Raw genomic sequence first — 18,880 nt, 5'->3', positions numbered from 1 at the left:
CAATTTGAGCACCTTTGATAATGAAAATGTCAACCCGAATAAAGTGTTAAATGGTGAGGTTGAGGTAGTACTTTAAATACTTTTAACCATTGTGGAAAGTAACTTTCAACTATAGGCCTACCTTAGGGCTATGACTCATAGATCTATTTCTCATAGTAGGCCTATAAAGCCTTTTTAGTTTAATCATTGGATTTAACATATGGACTAACATATGGGGTGGCATGACATTTAATTGCGAAGCGTTTGTTTTGGCTTGAAACTGTCAGATACTGTATTTGCGAAGGTGTATATATAACACCCGATCTTACAATGTGGGGTTTACTGACATTGTTTTTAATTCTTACCTGTTGGCTCCTCTAACTTTTAAACCAATTTAAGGCCACACCTCTGATACCGGCAGCTTCTAATTTGTTTCAAAGAATTATTGTGTGATTTACAAAGTCAAAAGCTTTTTTAAAATCTATGAACAGCCCTGTGGTCTTTAAATTTAAGTTGCAGTTGCTATAAATTTTGTACGTAACTGTAATCAAAGCATCTTCTGTGGATTTACCTTTAATAAACCCAAAATTGTCTGTTACTAAAAATCTTAAATTATTAAAAATTTTATTTTAACAAACATATTTTGCAAACTTTTTCAAATATTTGAGAGAAAAAACAGACAAAAGAGCTATTGGTCTTAGATTGTCAAGTTTCAAGCTATTTTTTTCTGTATTGGAACTACAATACTTGATTTTAATTTATGCAGAAAAACACCATTTACAAAACTTAAATTTATAATGTGAACTAAGGTTACATCTACAATTCTTTTGACACAATCCATTATTATGTTATCATAACCAGAGGAGTTTTGTTCTTTAGGCTAGTTATTACGGCAGTTACTTCCTTGACTGTCGTAGGTAGTATAAAAAATTATCGTGGCTGGATTTTAAGCGGTTAAAAATGGTAAGGCCCTTACTTGTTTGTGGCAAAAATGTGAATACGGTGATTTCCACTTAACAAATGCGGTTTGACAGACCAGAATTGATTCTGGAATCAATGCAAAGGAAGACAAGAATGTTACCTCAAGTCAAGGAGGAAGACATCCGCTGGAGGGTTTAAACAGTTTAATATTACAAGCGCTTGAATAGGTACTAGCAGATCATGTGACCACCCAGCTGTGGTCTCTAGCGCCATTCCAGCTCCGTCTGACCGGAGCCAACAGTATCGTGCTAGTTCTCGCAATAATAAAAATCAACAAATTTAAATTAATTGAATATGTAATTTCAATTAATTAAGAAAAGATTTTAAACTTCATGTTAAGAAAATATGTTTTCATGTATTCTCATAATGCCATTGTAACAATTATTGTTATATCTCACCTATTTAAACTAATTGAATGTGTTTTTTTTGTGTTGGTAAAAGATAACAAACTTTTGTGATAGGCCTACCACAACTTATCTGTTTTTCATTTGTTAATCTACAAGCCCATAGTAGGTAAAAAATAATAATAAATAGTTTATATTTTAACATTGCATTTTTTGCCTTGCACTCTTTTTACTTTTATGATGGCTGATCATAGACAATTATAAACAAAAACAACACGTCTAATGCCAAAAGAGGACATTATTTTTGTTTGACTACACACACAGTGCAAATCACAACACAAGACTTGTAGCGCTAGTTCCTCAGCTTCGTAACACAGGACTACTAGCATGCTGGAGAACCAGCAACTAGAGCTGCTGGAGCTCGCAGCGAGAACTAGCTGCTAAAACAAGCCCCGTGTGACAGGGGCTTTAGGCAGATGTAATAGTTAGTCACTTAAAAACGGGACGAGATTCCTTACATCCCAAAACGTAGTTTAGTCAAAACACTTTGCATAGGAAAAGTTTATAAACTAAAATTAAAATGTCAAGGCAAATTTCATCACATGATTAAAACCAACTATTTTCAGTCAACTTATAGCACAGAATAATTTTAGTCACCAACAGATAGATACATTTTTGTTCACTCAAGCTTGGTTGGACATCAACTGAAATTGTGTATCAGTAGACCTTCAATTCTTCACAGATTTTGTACTAACTGTGTGTTGACAAGAGAGGTACTACTGTATTATTGCTAGAATTTATTATTGAACATCAGTCTGGTTTTTTTAGACTGTCCATTCTGTTAGATAAATATTGGAGAAGGTCAATTGGGTATAAATACTGTCATAAATAGCTACAAGTAAAAAATTATTTACTAAATAATATTAACTAGAAGTCGTCCCGTGGTCGAGAACTCAACCAATAATATGTAATGTACTAACAGACTTCTCTATTTTCACCCCACACTGTAGAAAATAAAACACGTGATTAGAATTTCTTCAATTTGTTTTGATTTTCTGTTGTTTTTGTTTATATTGTGTTGTTATTTTGTCACCATCATGGCAACCCATTAGACCCATGTTAATTTTTATAAATTTTAAATTCATTTTTTGTGCTTATTTTACGCCTATTTTAATTTATAAAGGTATTCTCACATCTACAGGAAAATATCTTTTTAATAGTATTCATAGATTTCCCCTGTGATGAACACGAGCTGAGATAAAAGGTTTTAAAGAAACATGCTTGCCTATTAATATATAGAAGATTGATAGTAATAACTTACAATACACATAGTTATAAATATGATTTTAGTGAATATAAAAATAAATTTAAAAAAAACTTAACATATTTTTCAGGTTGCCCAGTTTCTTAATCTCACCTCTACCGAGCTACGTGCTATTCTGGAAAGATATTCATATGAAGAGGAGAGGGAAGTTCGGAGAATTAAAGCCAAGTAAGTCTAACAATTGAATATTCAGAGGAAAAATATATATAACATGGTGTCTACACTCCGGGAAATTCGGGAAAACCGGAAAAACTCCGAGAATTTTATCCTACCTTGAAATGTCCTGGAAAACTCCAGGAATCCACCCGAACCTCCGGGAATCCACAGCCCGGTCATCGGAATCGTCGGCTAACCAAACACTATTGCTTTTGTTGCCGAAATCGCGGGAGACGATTATCGGTGTCGCCGAAACGGCAAGATATCCTCACGGGTATTGCCGCGATCGCGGGAGACGATTATCGGTGTCGCCGAAACCGCAGGATATGCTCACGGGTATTGCCGCGATCGTGGGAGACGATTATCGGTGTCGCCGAAACCGCAGGATATCCTCACGGGTATTGCCGCGATCGCGGGAGACGATTATCGGTGTCGCCGAAACCGCAGGATATGCTCACGGGTATTGCCGCGATCGTGGGAGAGGATTATCGGTGTCGCCGAAACCACAGGATCAATCAATCAATCAATCAATCAAATATTCTTTATTCACAAAGTTTAGACAATATGTCTTGAATAGCGTCATTAAACTAACATAAACAAAAAATTATAAACTAAATAATTAAAATCATTCACAAAGGATTTATATAGTAAAACTAAAAATGAGTGCTATAACTTTAAAAAATCACAAAATATTAGAAGGTTACGTTAGAGTAAAACTAGGTAGTAACTGGAATTCAAATGGTCGTTTCGAGATTACAATTTAAAAATTCTTTGATGGAATAAAATGGGTTTCTTATCAACAAGTCTTTTGGTAGGCTTTTGAATCGGTTTGTATTATTTTCTTTTTTAGGTGAAATCGGTAATTTTTTAAGAAATTTTAAGCCTGCATATGAAGGTTTTTTGGTATAGAATTCTAAATTATGTCTAGGAAGGTTAATTTGAAAGCGTGTGTTATATTTACTTGCAGTGGATAATAAATGAAATTGTTTTGCATAAATTATTGTCTCATATATATACAAACTGTAAACTGTTAATACACCCAATTCAGGAAAGATATTTTTAACTGAATCTGTTCTTTTTAATTTCATGATCACTCTAATAGCTTTTTCTTGTTTTATAAGTATTTTATCTAAATTTGCCTTAGTTGTTGCTCCGTAAATGGCGATTCCATAGGATATGTGGGAATGAATTAGAGAATAATAGATTATCCTAAGAGTTTCCAAGTTGCCAACCTTGGACATCAGCCGCAAGGCATGAATGCCAGATGATAATTTATTTACTACATAGTTTATGTGATTATCCCAAGATAGATTTTCATCAATAACCAGTCCCAGAAACTTTGTTTGGTTTACCTGATCAATTTTGTCTGTTTTTATAAAAATATTAGGTTCAAATGCTGTTATTGATTGTTTAGTTGAAAAGGATATTAGATTTGATTTTGTTGTGCTGATAAGCAGATTTCTTTCATCCAAAAACTTTTTTATAGAGAGGAGACTCCTGTTTGAGGATTTTTCAATAGTTAAATTGGATTTTCCTGAAAACAAAACATTAGAGTCATGCTCACGGTTATTTAGAGATATGCTCACGGTTATTGCCACGATCGCGGTAGACGATTATCGGTGTTGCCGAAACCACGATATATGGTCACGGGTATTGCCGCGATCGCGGGAGACGATAATCATCGGTGTTGCCGAAACCGCAGGATATGCTCACAGGTATTGCCGCGACCGCGGAAGACGATTATTGGTGTTGCCGAAACTGCAGGATATGCTCACGGGTATTGCCGCGATCGCGGAAAACGATTATCGGTGTTGCCGAAACCGCAGGATATGCTCACGGGTATTGCCGCGATCGCGGAAAACGATTATCGGTGTTGCCGAAACCGCAGGATATGCTCACGGGTATTCCTGCGATCGTGGGAGACGATTATCGGTGTCGCTGAAATAATAAAATATGCGAACCTGTTTTGCCGCGATCGGTTGCCTGTGTTGAGGAGACTGCAAGATATGCTCACCGGTATTCCCACGATCGCAGGAGATGATAGCTGGTGTCGCCTTACCTATTAGTTTTACTGTTTTATTATGTTGTATAAAATATTTTTCTTTGGAAAAGTTTTGTTTTAAATTAAAATAATCATTAATAGTAATAATAAATTATTATTAGCGGGTTGCGATTAGTTGAACGGGTTCCGATAGTAGTTCTTAAAATTCGGGAATTTGTCTTGAATTCTCCTGGAAAACTCCTTGAATTTTTCAAACCAGGTTTAGTAGACACCATGTATAACTATACAGACCAAGTAATGGTTACAGTCAGGAAAAGGAAGGGAATGGAAAAGGAGAGGAAACGACACAGAAATATTCTATCACTAAGGCTACACCTTAGGGACATGAACAGAGTTCTTTTGAGAGTGTGCATGTGCAGGCAGTCGAACAATTTCTGACTCAGCGTGCATTGCAACCAACCAGAAATTTCCTGTCCAGAGTCCATGTCCTATCCATTTCTTTTCCTACCTAAGCACAAGCATCATTGCAGATTTTGCTATGGGAAACACTTCCGGTCCGAAGCCACACAACGTGATACGACGGCATTCACATCATGTTGCCACATAGGCAAAATATTGTTTTACAGCCCTTGATACAAAATGCTTTTTTCAAGACACTTTCAAAACAAATCCCTATCACATGTTTTTTTTTCAGTGTGGGTGGAAATATAGAATTCTGTACATTACATATTTTTGGTTGAGTTTTCGACCATTGGACGACCTCTAGTATTATTTAATTCACATCATTAGAGACCATGTTTAGTTTCCAACATTATGAAATTTTGACGACTTTTAAAATTTTTAAACCTGATTTTTCTTTTGTAAGTTTGAAATTTGAATGTTTTTAGGTATAAGGAAATGCGGAAACGTATGAAGCAACGAATGGAACAGTTGAAAGTCAGGTTATGATTAAAATCCATCTCTACTGATGTATACTAAAATAAGTAGTAACTAGGTTAACAAATTTTAAGTACTGGAGCAATAAAGTAGATAGTTTTAAATAATCAATAAGAATGGTTAGATAAGGTAAGAAAACCATCTTACATCACATATTGAAGGTCTAAGGGGAAAAAGAATTCTTCATAAACTTCTTAATTCATGAATTTGGCACTAATTTTATTATTTTGATTAGAACAAAAACTTGATCTTGGAGCTCTCATAACAACCCTTTGTTACTTCTAAATATTTGGTATTTTGTTTGTTATTGGATTCAAATGTGTTTAAATTGTCTAATTACTGTATCAAAGGTAACATTTACACTTTGAGTACTTTATAGACACATAAGTGTTAATATTCATTAAAAATATAATAGATAGTTTTAAAACTGTCATTCAGTTGCATAGATTCTTTGAAGGACGACTTTCTGATAAAAACTCTGCATGAAAGAAGATTATCTTGTCAGTTAGACATTTAAAGGACAAATAAAACCCTTGAATATAATATACAAACATGTTTACTGTATTGGAATGTTTGTCGCTTTTTGTTTAGTTAGGGAATAGACATTAGAAAATAAATAACTTCTTGATCAGCATTGTATGTGTTATTATATTTACGGAAAGTAAATAAAAGAAACGTCACATAAAACATATATTTACGCTTATACTGTTACTCACAAAATGGTAAATGTTGATTCCACTAATTTTAGTAATAAAAGTTCACATTTTGTATAAGAAAATAGAAGGTAAGTTTTTATTAAATCACAATCTGTAAGTAAACATAAACAATTCAATAAGTAAACAAAATAATAATTTGAACACATGTTAGAAATAAAATGTAAATAAAACATATGTTAACACCTCCTCCTCTATTTACTGTGCTGCGGCACTTTACGAAGAATCAGCTGGTCAACATGTCTTCTTAGTCCATCTTCCAGCTGAACTACGTTCATTACATGTCCTTGCTTTTGAGTTATATGGCCCAAATACCACTTGGACGAACCATTGACATATTCCCGTGCTTGCACTTTATCTCCAACTTTGAAATTCCTTTTTATACCGACTTGGACTCCCTTCTTCTGATATTTGTTCGGTTCTAATGTTGGAACAATTATTGCGAGGTTTGTTCGTACACTCCTTCCAAACATTAGGTGATATGCTGATGTACCTGTTGAATTCGGGGATTGCCTGAGTTGCATTAAAAGTCTTTGGATTTTATTTTGCAGTGTACCCTTTTCTCCCTCCATGGATTTTAGCGCCTTCTTGACAGTCTGCACGTACCTTTCAGCCTGGCCATTTGAGTTTGGATGGTATGGTGCCGTTGTTCTGTGAATAATCCCACATTCATTCATGAAGTTTTTGAACTCTTGAGAAACAAACTGTCTTCCATTATCTGAAACTAAGATGTGAGGAAACCCAAAAGTTGAGAAGATTTTCTGTAATTCTTGGACTGTCCATGTACTTGTAGTTGTTTTCGTCTGTATCACATCCACCCACTTACTAAAGGCATCCACTAATATCAGGTACTGTTGGCCATCTGTTGGTCCTAAGAAATCAATGTGCACCCTCTCCCATGGATTAGAAGGTTGTTCCCATGGATGGATAGTTTTTCTCGGGTTGTTGCATTTTTCAATGCATTGTCGACATTCAGTTACCATATCTTCAATATCCTTGTCTATACTTTTCCACCATCAAAAACTGCGAGCTAAAGCCTTCATTTTTATTCCTCCTAAATGAGCTACGTGTAGTTCTCGAAGCACATGAGGTCTGAGAGATTGAGGTATCATGACTCTCCAGCCCTTCAGTACACAATCATCTTGAATGGACAGCTCGTTATCGTGAAATCCGTATTGTTCAACAGATTGTCCCGATTTCAAGGCCTGTAGGACTGGACCCAAAACAGCATCGTTGAGAGTTTCCTTAGCTACCACGGTACTGTTGATATTGAGTGTTTCCAGTTGATTTATGTAGTACTTCGAGAGGTCGTCTACAGAATGTTCTTGTACAACTTCGATAGGGAATCGAGAGAGATAATCTGCATTGCAATGATGAGCCGTTTGTCTGTACTCTATGTCATAGTCGAACCCGGAGAGAAAGTGAGCATAGTTGAATATCCGTGATTGTTGGTAAGGTCTTTGCTGGATTAAAAATTGACACCAGCGGTTTGTGATCAGTGATCAAAGTAAATTTGCGGCCATAACAAAACGGGTAAAACTTTTTCAGGCCCCAATATATTCCCAAGGCTTCCTTATCGATTTGAGAGTATTTTTGTTCTGATTTTGATAAAGATCGAGAGGCGAAGGCAATTGGCCTGTCTGTTCCATCCCTATAGCGGTGCGAAAGAACGGCTCCTACACCTACCGGCGAAACATCAGTAGCTAAGACCAGTGGCAAGCTAGGATCAAAGTGTACCAACACGTCATCACTTGTAATAATTTCTTTAATCTTCAGAAAACTCTGTTCACAAGCAGAGCTCCATGTAAAAGTGTTTCCTTTTCGTAGCAGCCGATTCAAAGGATGTAGCAGTGTAGCCAAATTCTTTATGAATTCGTTGTAATAATTCGCAAGGCCTAGGAAAGTTCGGAGTTCAGTTACGTTCTCTGGTCTTTTACATTTTAAAATACTCTGTATTTTAGCATCTGACTTGTGTAGTCCTTTGCTATCAATCACATGACCTAAGTACTCAATTTTGTTCTGGAAAAACTTACACTTCTCTCTATTTAACCTCAAATCATTTAACTTCAATCGTTCAAACACCTGTTCCAGTCGGCGAAGAAGCTGTTCCCTGTTAGATCCTTGGACAATTACGTCGTCAAAGAAACATTGTACGCCTTCTAAGTTATGTAATGTTTTGTCCATGAATCTTTGCCATAACAAGGGTGCCACTTTTACTCCAAACATTAATCTGTTCACTTTAAACAGCCCTTTATGAGTACTGATCGTTTGCATGGTGGCACTGTCTTCGTCCATCTCCATGTGCAAGTATGCGTTACTGATATCAAGAGTACAAAATATCTTTCCACAATGCATCTTTGGCATGATATCATCAATCCGAGGTATAGGGTAATGTTCGTCTTTAATAACTTTGTTCAAAGTCACCTTGTAGTCAGCACATATTCTGACTGAACCATTGGGTTTGACAACCGGCACAATGGGTGTACCCCAATCGGATGATTCGACACGAGTGATTATACTCAAAGTCTCCAGTCTTTCAAGTTCCTTCTCTACTTTTTCTTGTAATGCATATGGCATGTGTCTAGGTTTGATGTAAATTGGCTGGGTTTCGTCTTTTACATTAAAATGACCCTTTTCCCTGAATGCTTCTTTGAAAATGTCTTCGTATCAAATCATCTAGTTCTTGGATGTTTTCGTTTTCACTTGAATTTAATGAATGTATGTCAGCTGCATCAAGTTGAATCTCTCTTATCCATTCTCTTCCAAATATAGAGTCTACACACTTGTTAACAATGTACAGTTTTCCAACAAAACTTTGATCTTTATACTGAACACTAGCTGAACCCGGCAGACGTTGTCTTGCCTTTGACTATTTATAATTTAAGTACTGTTACGTTTAATTTTCAAGATGATCTCGTTCGCATGGCTCAATCACGTCCTGGTTGACGTTCGTTCGCTACGCTCACTCACCTTTAGGTTGGAGCTCGTTCGCTACGCTCACTCACCTTTAGGTTGGATCAGCACCAAACTTCACACAAACCTTCCTTGAATGCTTAATAATGCCTGAAAGTTTCATTACAATCTGTCGAGCGGTGTCCGAGTTTATCCCTGCCAAACAAACAAACAAACAAATATATATACAAACATCCTCTTTTATACTTATAGGTTTACAAAAACAACTCCCTTTGGATTGATTATTTCCCCAGTGTATGTCTTGAGTTGAACATTTGTCTTGAAAATCCTTTTTGGAGAGTTTAAAAGCTTAAATGTATCATATGATAGAATGCTGAGAGCCGCTCCTGTATCTAACTCCATTGTCATGAGTCGTCCTTCCACTTTTACCTCGAGCATAAACTTGTCATTTGATTTTGAATGAAGTTGGTAAATTTCATGAGTGCCATCATCGCTTGAATTTTCTGCGGTTTCATCTGATTGTTTTACTTCTTTGTTTGGTTTAGACATACTCTTGCTAAGTGACCAAAACGTTTACAAGAGTTGCATTCTGCATTTTTGAACTTGCATTGATGTGCTCTATGTGAATCATCACCACATCTATAGCATTTGTTTCTCAGTTTCTCCAAACGAGTTTGATACTCAGAGAGTTGTATATTGTTAGATTTACATGGTTTCCTATCTGGCTGTTTGTTCTTGCTTGATACTTGGTGTACTTCCTCTTGATTTTCATTTGTCTTTACTATTCTGCTCTCACTTTTTGCTAGTTCCAATGTAGCAGCCTTTTCGACTACTTCTTTAAACGGTTGCAATAGTTTATCTTGAAGAAGTTGAAGACGTATATCAGAGTCTTTTAATCCCCTGACAAACTGCATTCGAAGTAGAATTTCAGATACAGATTCATTACAACTTGTACAAGTAAACTGACATTCTACACTGAGCTTTCTAAGAGCATTAGCGTAAGTTTGTACAGATTCATTACATAATTGGGTACGTGTCGTAAATTTGTGCTGACGTGCCCAAATACTGGGTTTTGGTTCTAGTTGAGCCATTAACATGTGAATCAATTCCTCATATGGCTTGTTATGTGGGTCATCTGGTATGCAATGATCTTATAGCTGTTCATGTATTTGTGGGGTGATTGCCTGTAAAAATAAATCCACTTTGACTTTTGGACTTAAGTTTCCCCGTAATTTTGTGTAGTTTTCAAAGCGTCGAGTGAAGTTTTGAAAACTTTCCTCTGGTTGGAAAGGAATATTAGATACATTTTGGCATGTTGCAGAAGCAGAAATTGCTGCATGTGTATCGTACTTCTTTTCTGCTTCAAGGAATGTCCATATCTCTCTATATATTTCTTCTAACTGCCATCAAATTTCTAATTCACTTTCTACTGAATTTGTGTGAAGTTCAATATTTGACTGTGTAACCTCAATTTCAGCCCATATTGCTAAAAGTTTATCTGTGTAGTAAGTGCATGTATCTTGAGAATGTTCACATGTTGGTAAATCATCCTTCAGTATGATCAAGCGTAGTTCTAGTAATTTCCTTTTCTTTAGACATAAGTCAAATTCTTTTCTACTTACCATCCCATCCTCGTCGCCATTGTTGATTCCACTAATTTTAGTAATAAAAGTTCACATTTTGTATAAGAAAATAGAAGGTAAGTTTTTATTAAATCACAATCTGTAAGTAAACATAAACAATTCAATAAGTAAACAAAATAATAATTTGAACACATGTTAGAAATAAAATGTAAATAAAACATATGTTGTTATGTAAATATAACAGTAAACATACAAAATACCCCCGCCGCAGCAAACCTGCAGACTAAGCGAATTTTCATTTGACTGATTGGATTTACACTGAAATGTCTACTTAAAAATATAACATTTATCCCCGATTTAAATAGAATTAGTTTTAACAAGTACTTAGGTTTGCTGCATCAGGGAGGGTAAAACTGTTTTTTTTTTGTAAAATGTTAATAGTTAGTAAGAAATAAAAACATTTTCCAAATTTGATCAAAATATGTTCATAAACAAGCAAACTACAACAGTTTACTTATTCTCCATGGGAATTTTAAATTTACAATTTTTTGGAATTTTCTCCGTAACCATTAGGCGCATAATAGCGCTTCAATATACTAAATTATTTGTTTTTTTATGCTCTACAAAATGGTTTGGAAATAAATTGCTAAATTTTATGTTTTTTGGATCAAAAATGGGAAAAACCTAATTTTACCCCATAAAACCCCCCGTAAACCCCCCGTAAACCCCCGTTCCCATGGTCCGATCATGCTGGATCGCGAACTCGTTCGAATAAACGTAGGTTTACACGTTTGTACCAAATTTCATCAAAATCGGATCATTTTTGCTCGAGTTATCGTGCTAACGGACATATATATACAGGGTGTTTTTTTAAAAACTTGCATCTTTATTTATGTAAAAACCGCAATAGATAGAAATATGCAGTTTGCGGGAATCATCTATTGACGTAGGGGGCCCAATTGCTTTGAATTCAACGTTACATTCACATTCCCCCCCTTTGCCCCCCTGCCCCCAACTTATTTTTTTTAAATAGCAAGGTCCCGCTTGTAACATATCAAATGAAAGAGCATAAAAAAAGAAAATGTTTGATGAAAAAAAATTAAAAATCGGTTCATAAATTTGCGAGATATTTCCCCCCACCTTCCCCGGAACTTGATTTTTTTTTTAAAGCAAAGTACCCCTTGTGACATATCAAATGAAAGAGCATGAAAAAAGAAGATTTTTGGTGAAATTTATTTTTCATTTGATATGTCACAAGGGCGGGTACCTTGCTATTAAAAAACAAGTTATGGGTAGGGGAAAAAGGGGGGGATTACCTCACAAATTCATGAGCCGATTTTAAATTTTTTTCCACCAAAAATTTTCTTTTTTCATGCTCTTTAATTTGATATGTCACAAGGGGTACTTTGCTATTAAAAAAATAATCAAGTTCCGGGCAAGGGGGGGGAAATATTTTGCAAATTTATTAACCGATTTTTAATTTTTTTTCATCAAACATTTTCTTTTTTCATGCTCTTTCATTTGATATGTCACAAGGGGTACCTTGCTATTTAAAAAAAATAATTTGGGGGCAGGGGGGGGAAAGGGGGGAATGTGAATGTAACGTTGAATTCAAAACAATTGGGCCCCCTACTTAAATAGATGATTCCCGCAAACTGCATATTTCTATCTATTGCGGTTTTTACATAAATAAAGATGCAAGTTTTTAAAAAAACACCCTGTATATATAAATATATAAATATATAAATATATATATATATATATGAATTTGAACGGATGGTGTTTTTGGCCTCTAGGGACCACAAAACAAAAAAAAAAATCGTTCCCACGTCCGGTAATAGCTTATTCCCTATATGGGAAATTCGCTAAAAGATGGTAAGTGGTGATCGATTTTGATTGGACATTCCAATCATCATCAGACCCAATAGGCGAATGTGGGTTAGATAGCGAATAGATATATAATATAGCGAATTGATTCGCCTATTGGGTCTGATAATGATTGGAGTGTCCAATCAAAATTGATCACCACTTACCATCTCTTAGCGAATTTCCCATATAGGGAATAAGCTATTACCGTAGTAATCATGGTAAGACCTGGATCCGGGACCGATTTAATTTTTTGTTTTGAGGTCCCTAGAGGCCAAAAACACCATGCGTTCAAATTCATATATATATATTTATTTATATATGTCCGTTAGCGCGATAATTAGAGCAAAAATGGTCCGATTTTGATTCAATTTGGTACAAACGTGTAAACCTATGTTTATTCGAACGAGTTCCCGAACCAGCATAATCGGACCATGGGGACGGGGGTTTATGGGGTAAAAATGGGTTTTTCCCATTTTTGACCCTAAAAACAAAAAAAATTTTGCAATTTGTTTTTAAACCGTTTTAACTGTTGTAGTTTACTTGTTTATGGATATGTGTTGATAAAATTTGGCAAATTTATTAATTTAATCTTATACTATTTTTGTTTTGACGTATGGTCAAAAACATTTTTTTTACCTTCCCCGTAGGAGCAAACCTAAGCACTCATTAAATCCAATGTTATTTAAATTGGAAATAATTATGTCTTATTTATGGAAATATTTTAGTAAAAATGTAATCAGACAAGTTGAAATTCGCTTAGTCGACAGGTTTGCTGCGGCAGGGGTGTTTTGTATATTTACCGTCTTGTGAGTAACAGTAAAAGCGTAAATATATGTTTTAAGTGTTATAATGTTATAAGACTTTTCTTTTATTTACTTTTCATTAGAAAATAGACTAATATATTTTAACATCAGAATACTATCTAGTAATTGTAGCAGAAATTAAATAAATCTATTACTTTAAGCTATAGATATCTTTAATAATTTATATTTTATATCTCAATGCAGTTAAAGTCAATTTCATACAGTTTATATTTAATTAAGATATGCATCTGGCAAATCTCTGTTATACATGCAAAGGGTTACTTACCTTCATGGATTAATTGTATGTTACAATTTTAGTCGTACAGTAAAAGCCTGATAATCCGGTATTCTATGGTGCGGCTCTTTCAATAATCCGGTATCGATCCAAAGGTCCTAAAACCTCTTTAAATTCTGTTTTAAACCATATTAGCGCGTTCAGCAGAGTTGGGAGCTGTCAGTAGAGATTGGCAGACTTTGGGAGCAAATGGTAGACGTTGGTTGCACTCAATGAAATACATGGGGTGTTTTAATTTATTTCAAGCATTTTATATCACTAAAATCAAATAAACTACTATAAAATACAAACTAATGACCCGCCAGCCAACGATTTCCTTTTTGCGCTCGAAATAAGCTAGGTTTGCAATAAGGACTGTTTAAAAGACCGCTGAAGTCCCGTACTTGGCCAGATTAGCGAGTGTTTACTGTACCAAGTACCAAGTTTGATTGTCGATGAACAAGCCTAAGAAGTGGAATTTTGACTTACTACTGTGATAGTTAGGGCTGAGAATTAGCTTATAAAAGCAGTAGTATAAGATTTTTATGATAAAACAACCTAACCTCCTACAGCATGCTGTATTAACAGGTACAGGTACTCGTGCAACTTAAATGCCATTATCATTCTATTGCTTCATTTAGAGAATGTTATGACACTGTAAACGAAAATGTTAAACTATTTGAACTGTACAATATTTATGTACCTATTTATATTTGAATATTTTTAACCAACAATGACGAAGACTGAGTTGTTGGCTGCTAAGCTTTTTAGTTACTGAATAACCATGATTTAATTCTCTATCTTTCTCTGTCTTTCAACTTGTATTTAAAGCAACTTGTGTTCTTAATTAGTTATTTATAGAAAACTAAACATCAGTTAAAATACAAAGTAGCCTATATGTAAAAATTTAGGGATGTATAAAATATTTCTTAAATTTGGCTTGTCAATATCATGTGTGCGATTCTATACAGAATCAAAAACGCAAAATTTAAAATTTTCAATTACAAAATGAAGCTCTGCTATTATAAGAATTTACAAGCTATTTGGATTTCTTAATTCAGTAGACTATATTGGCACCAAAGAACCTCTTGTGAACTTATACTAACATCGTAACTGCCTAAGTTTGTTAACTAACAACCATATGCATTCCTATTAATGTATTACTTCATAGAAATTTAGTTAAAATGTTTTCTATATTATTATTACACAATGCTTATATCAGTTATCTGTAACTGTTTACTATATTTTGTACACAAATTTTGTCAAGCAAATTCTATTTTACTTATTTTTACTTATATTACTTATTTTAAGAAGACTTAAAAATATATACTCCCAAAAAAACAGAACTGAATTTTTTGTGTTTCCTTTGGAATGATGGTTGTGTTTGCAGGTTTATGATCCTCAGATGATTCTGCGGAAGTCTGCTCAGGAAAGTGGAGGTGAAGTAGGGGGTTAACATGGGTACTGTGTGGACTACTAGATACTCACTTTATATTTGGTAATCTTGCTAACACTACATGAAGGTGACATTTTAATGATCTATATCTATTTGCAAGGTTTTGTCTGTCAGATTTAAGACATACAAATTTTATTTTACAATTACAATTTTATTGAAAAACATCACATACACAACATCAATATTATCATAAATAACACCTGTTGAAATTTAAATGGATTACAACTTTCCTATGCTATAAAATAATTCTGTATACTTTATGTACTTACGTTTTCAATCCTACTCTTTGTAGAGAACATATTTTGACTTATAGACCATCATCAGCTCCTTGAAACACTAGGTATACTTGTATTTTGGGTACGTTGGTGTTATACATGTTGTATATACATTTTCATACATTTTTTATACATTTTCAAACAAACAGACTCAAGACCGATGATAATAACATTAAGGATGATATGTGCACACATAATTATAAGTCACAGTCCCGAGCCCACCCACTCCATGGTGTCTACTCTCCGGGAAATTGGGGAATACCGGGAAACCTCCAAGAATTTTATCCTACCTTGAAAAATCCAGGAATTAACCCTAACCTCCGGGAATCCGGAGCCCGGTCATCGGAAACGTCGGTTAACCGAAACACTACTGCTGGTGTTGACGCGATCGCGGGAGACGATTATCGGTATCGCCGGAATTGCAAAATATGCTCACGGGTGTTGCTGCGATTGGGCAATACAGTTGCCGGTGCCGCCAAGACTGCAAGATATGCTCACCGGTATTCCCACGATCGCGGGAGATGATAACTGGGGTTGCCTTATCTACCAGTTACACTGTTTTAATATGTTTTATAAAATATTATTCTTTCAAAAAGTTTTATTTCAAAGTTATAGTGCCTACCAGATATTGAAAATACCCCCGCTGCAGCAAACCTGCCGACTAAGCGAATTTCCATTTGTCTGAATTGATTTTCAGTTAAATATATTTTAATAACATTAGGTTTAACGAGTACCTAGGTTTGCTGCTACAAGGAAACTAATAAAGTGTGTTTTTGAGTAAAATATTGATTGCTTATACAAAATAAATAAATTTGCCAAATTTGATCAAAAAATATCCATAAACAAGCAAACTACAACATTTGACAATATTCTCCATAAGAATAACATGGTAATTTTAAATTTACAATTTTTTTAATTTTCTCGGTAACTAATAATCGAACAGAAATACTTTTATATACAAAATTATTTGTTTTTTTAAGCTCTTTAAAAAGGTCTTAAGAGGAATTGTGAAATTTTGTGTTTTGAGGGTCAAAAGTGAGAAAAACCAATTTTTACCCCATAAAACCCCCCGTAAAGCCCCGTTCCCATGGTCCGATCGTGCTGGTTCGCGAACTCATTCAAGTTTATCCCACTTTACACCTTTAAACCAAATTTCATCAAAATCGGACAAAAATTACTCAAGTTATCGCGTTCACGGACGTATATATATATAAATCTATATATATATATACATATATATATATATAAATCTTTATATATATATATATACATATATAAAAATTTGAACAAATGGTGTTTTTGGCCTCTGGGGACATCAAAATGAAAAAGTAAATCGGTCTCGGGTCTAGGTCTTACCGTGCCACCTACGGTAATAGCTACTTCCCTATAGGGAAATTCGCTAAAAGTAAATAATACAATTTCTAACTTACTATTTCTGAAGTAGGCCTACATTTTTAAATACATTAGTTAAATGCATCGGTTTCGGCTACTCTTACCCCTTTCCCAGTTGTCAGTCGACCTTGGGGAGTGGTTTGCGTCACTACTGGAAGTAGCTTCTGTGTGCACCCTGTGATGTAACGGGTTTCCGGGAGCCTAGTTCCGTGTACGCTCTTATGTTTGACCCCTCTTTAGTGATGTTATAAAATGGATGAAGAAGAACAAATTGTGAGATTGTTGGCTAGTGTTGAAAGGGAGGACAGGGAACTACATTTAGTGGAAAGAACTATTGGTGCATTGGTTTGGGAACTTTTTTTAAAGAAAAAGAGCTTTGACAAAACGAGTAGTCCTTCTAAAGCAGGAAACCCACTAGTCCGACACTCTCCGACACGACACCTTCAGATGCCTTCCGCACTTTTTAAGGCAATAACCCATTGGTCCGACGGGCTCCGTCAGTAACCGACAAGAAATTAGATATTTCAGGTTTTTTTGTAAATTGTTTGACTGCTAGAATACAGTAGTAAAAGAGGTAATTATTTGTCCATCTGATGGTTCTTTGTTTGCATAATCTTTTTTTATAATAGTTGGTCCACAATTTAAGAACCAATCACCACTCAAATCCATAGAACTTGCACCATTGAAAGCATCAGAATATGTTCAGGCAGCTTTTATACATACATACTGTATAAAGAAAGGGAAAGGGATGTTCCAAACCGCTTCGATCAAATGTTCATCAATACTCATGTCGCACACAAAGCTAGACAGTGACTAATCTATGGTCACAGATTAGTCCACTAGATAACACACTAGTTGTAGTATCTTATTCACCTGCTTATTTGTACAGGCTTCTGCACAGGCTAATGCACAGGCTTTTTACAACCAAAAATAAAGTAAACACAAATCCACCAAGTACATCTAGTAGTTCTCTTAATTCAACTCAAAGTTCTGAATGTTCAGGGAGCTTTGAAAACTCAACTCAGAGCTCTGAGTGTTATGGTAGCTTAGAAAACACAATATCTGATCTACAGCTAACTGATAATGAAACAAAATGTATTGCAAAAGAAAAATGTATTATAGTCACAAATACCAACACAACAATGACTCAAACTGAAATTTGTTCTCCACTAATAACAACCTGTGCGGAACTTCTCAGCAAGCAGTGGCTGACTGACCAAACAATGCATGTTTATTTGGATATGTTAAGTACTAATATTCTCCAGCCCAGTTATAAAACTCTGTTACTAAATCCTGCTGTTGTGTATGGCATTAAGCTGCTCAATGACTACAACCATTTGCTGAATCATGCTGATTTTATACATAACAACTTTTTTATAATGCCAATAAACGATGCAAACCACCTGAATGATTTTGATGGATCACACTGGAGTGTTTTATTTTTTGACAAGGAGGCCAACAAATTCTTCCACTATGACTCTTTAATTAACCATAATGTTGACCATGCAAAAGCTGTTTTACAGAAAATAACAGCTTATCTCGAAGTGACAAAGCCGACGCCAGAACTTCTAGCTATAGACTGTCAGAAGCAGATTAACAGTTACGACTGCGGGATTTATTCAATACTGGCTATAGAACAAACGATACAACACATTAAAAAAGGACAAGGAATACCAACTAGTTTACTGAACATGCAAATTGATGAAGCTGAGCTGATTCGCAAGAGAGGTTGCATGGCTTACATGATAAATAATAGATCATCTTTGAACAATAAAACCATACATGGTATACTGGAAAATAAAACAGCACATGTAAAGCAGATACAAAAGGAGAGTTCATCTGAGTGCCATGTTAGTGACAAATCAAAAGACACCTGGACC

At 35.0% G+C, this 18,880-nt stretch overlaps 3 protein-coding genes across 3 annotated transcripts in view; 1 reads left to right on the top strand and 2 right to left on the bottom strand.

Annotated features, from left to right (window-relative positions):
- LOC128983588 (ras association domain-containing protein 2) overlaps positions 1-9,057 on the top strand; it is a 144,666-nt gene extending 135,609 nt beyond the window's left edge. Inside the window, exons 10-11 of the mRNA XM_054402923.1 lie at positions 2,699-2,796; positions 5,674-9,057. Of these exons, the coding sequence (XP_054258898.1) occupies positions 2,699-2,796; positions 5,674-5,734 (159 nt within the window). The 3' untranslated portion in view covers positions 5,735-9,057. The remainder of the gene's footprint in view (positions 1-2,698; positions 2,797-5,673) is intronic.
- Positions 6,630-7,418, bottom strand: LOC128998009 (uncharacterized protein K02A2.6-like). Its single transcript, XM_054423933.1, has one exon. The coding sequence runs from the start codon at positions 7,416-7,418 to the stop codon at positions 6,630-6,632; it is 789 nt and encodes a 262-aa protein (XP_054279908.1).
- Positions 7,452-9,012, bottom strand: LOC128998004 (uncharacterized protein K02A2.6-like). The gene is made up of 2 exons (XM_054423922.1): positions 8,356-9,012; positions 7,452-7,898 (listed from the first exon to the last, which is right to left on the bottom strand). Exons 1-2 carry the CDS (start codon positions 9,010-9,012, stop codon positions 7,452-7,454), a joined length of 1,104 nt encoding a protein of 367 aa, XP_054279897.1.
- Positions 9,058-18,880: the final 9,823 nt, after the last annotated feature.

Source organism: Macrosteles quadrilineatus, unplaced genomic scaffold (assembly GCF_028750875.1).
Source record: "Macrosteles quadrilineatus isolate MER2022 unplaced genomic scaffold, UCM_ALF_1.0 Scaffold_1__1_contigs__length_201487025, whole genome shotgun sequence".
NCBI lineage: Eukaryota > Metazoa > Arthropoda > Insecta > Hemiptera > Cicadellidae > Macrosteles > Macrosteles quadrilineatus.
The sequence above is the reverse complement of the archived record's forward strand: the minus strand, read 5'-3'. Positions and strand labels throughout refer to the sequence as shown.

Excerpts from the sequence above, each read along its gene's own strand:
- LOC128998004 (XM_054423922.1), bottom strand. The coding sequence starts at position 9,012 with ATGCCATATGCATTACAAGAAAAAGTAGAGAAGGAACTTGAAAGACTG. Across the intron at positions 7,899-8,355 it reads AATGTAAAAGACCAGAGAAC|CAAAGACCTTACCAACAATC; the intron begins GTAACTGAACTC and ends TTTTTAATCCAG.
- LOC128998009 (XM_054423933.1), bottom strand. The coding sequence starts at position 7,418 with ATGGTAACTGAATGTCGACAATGCATTGAAAAATGCAACAACCCGAGA.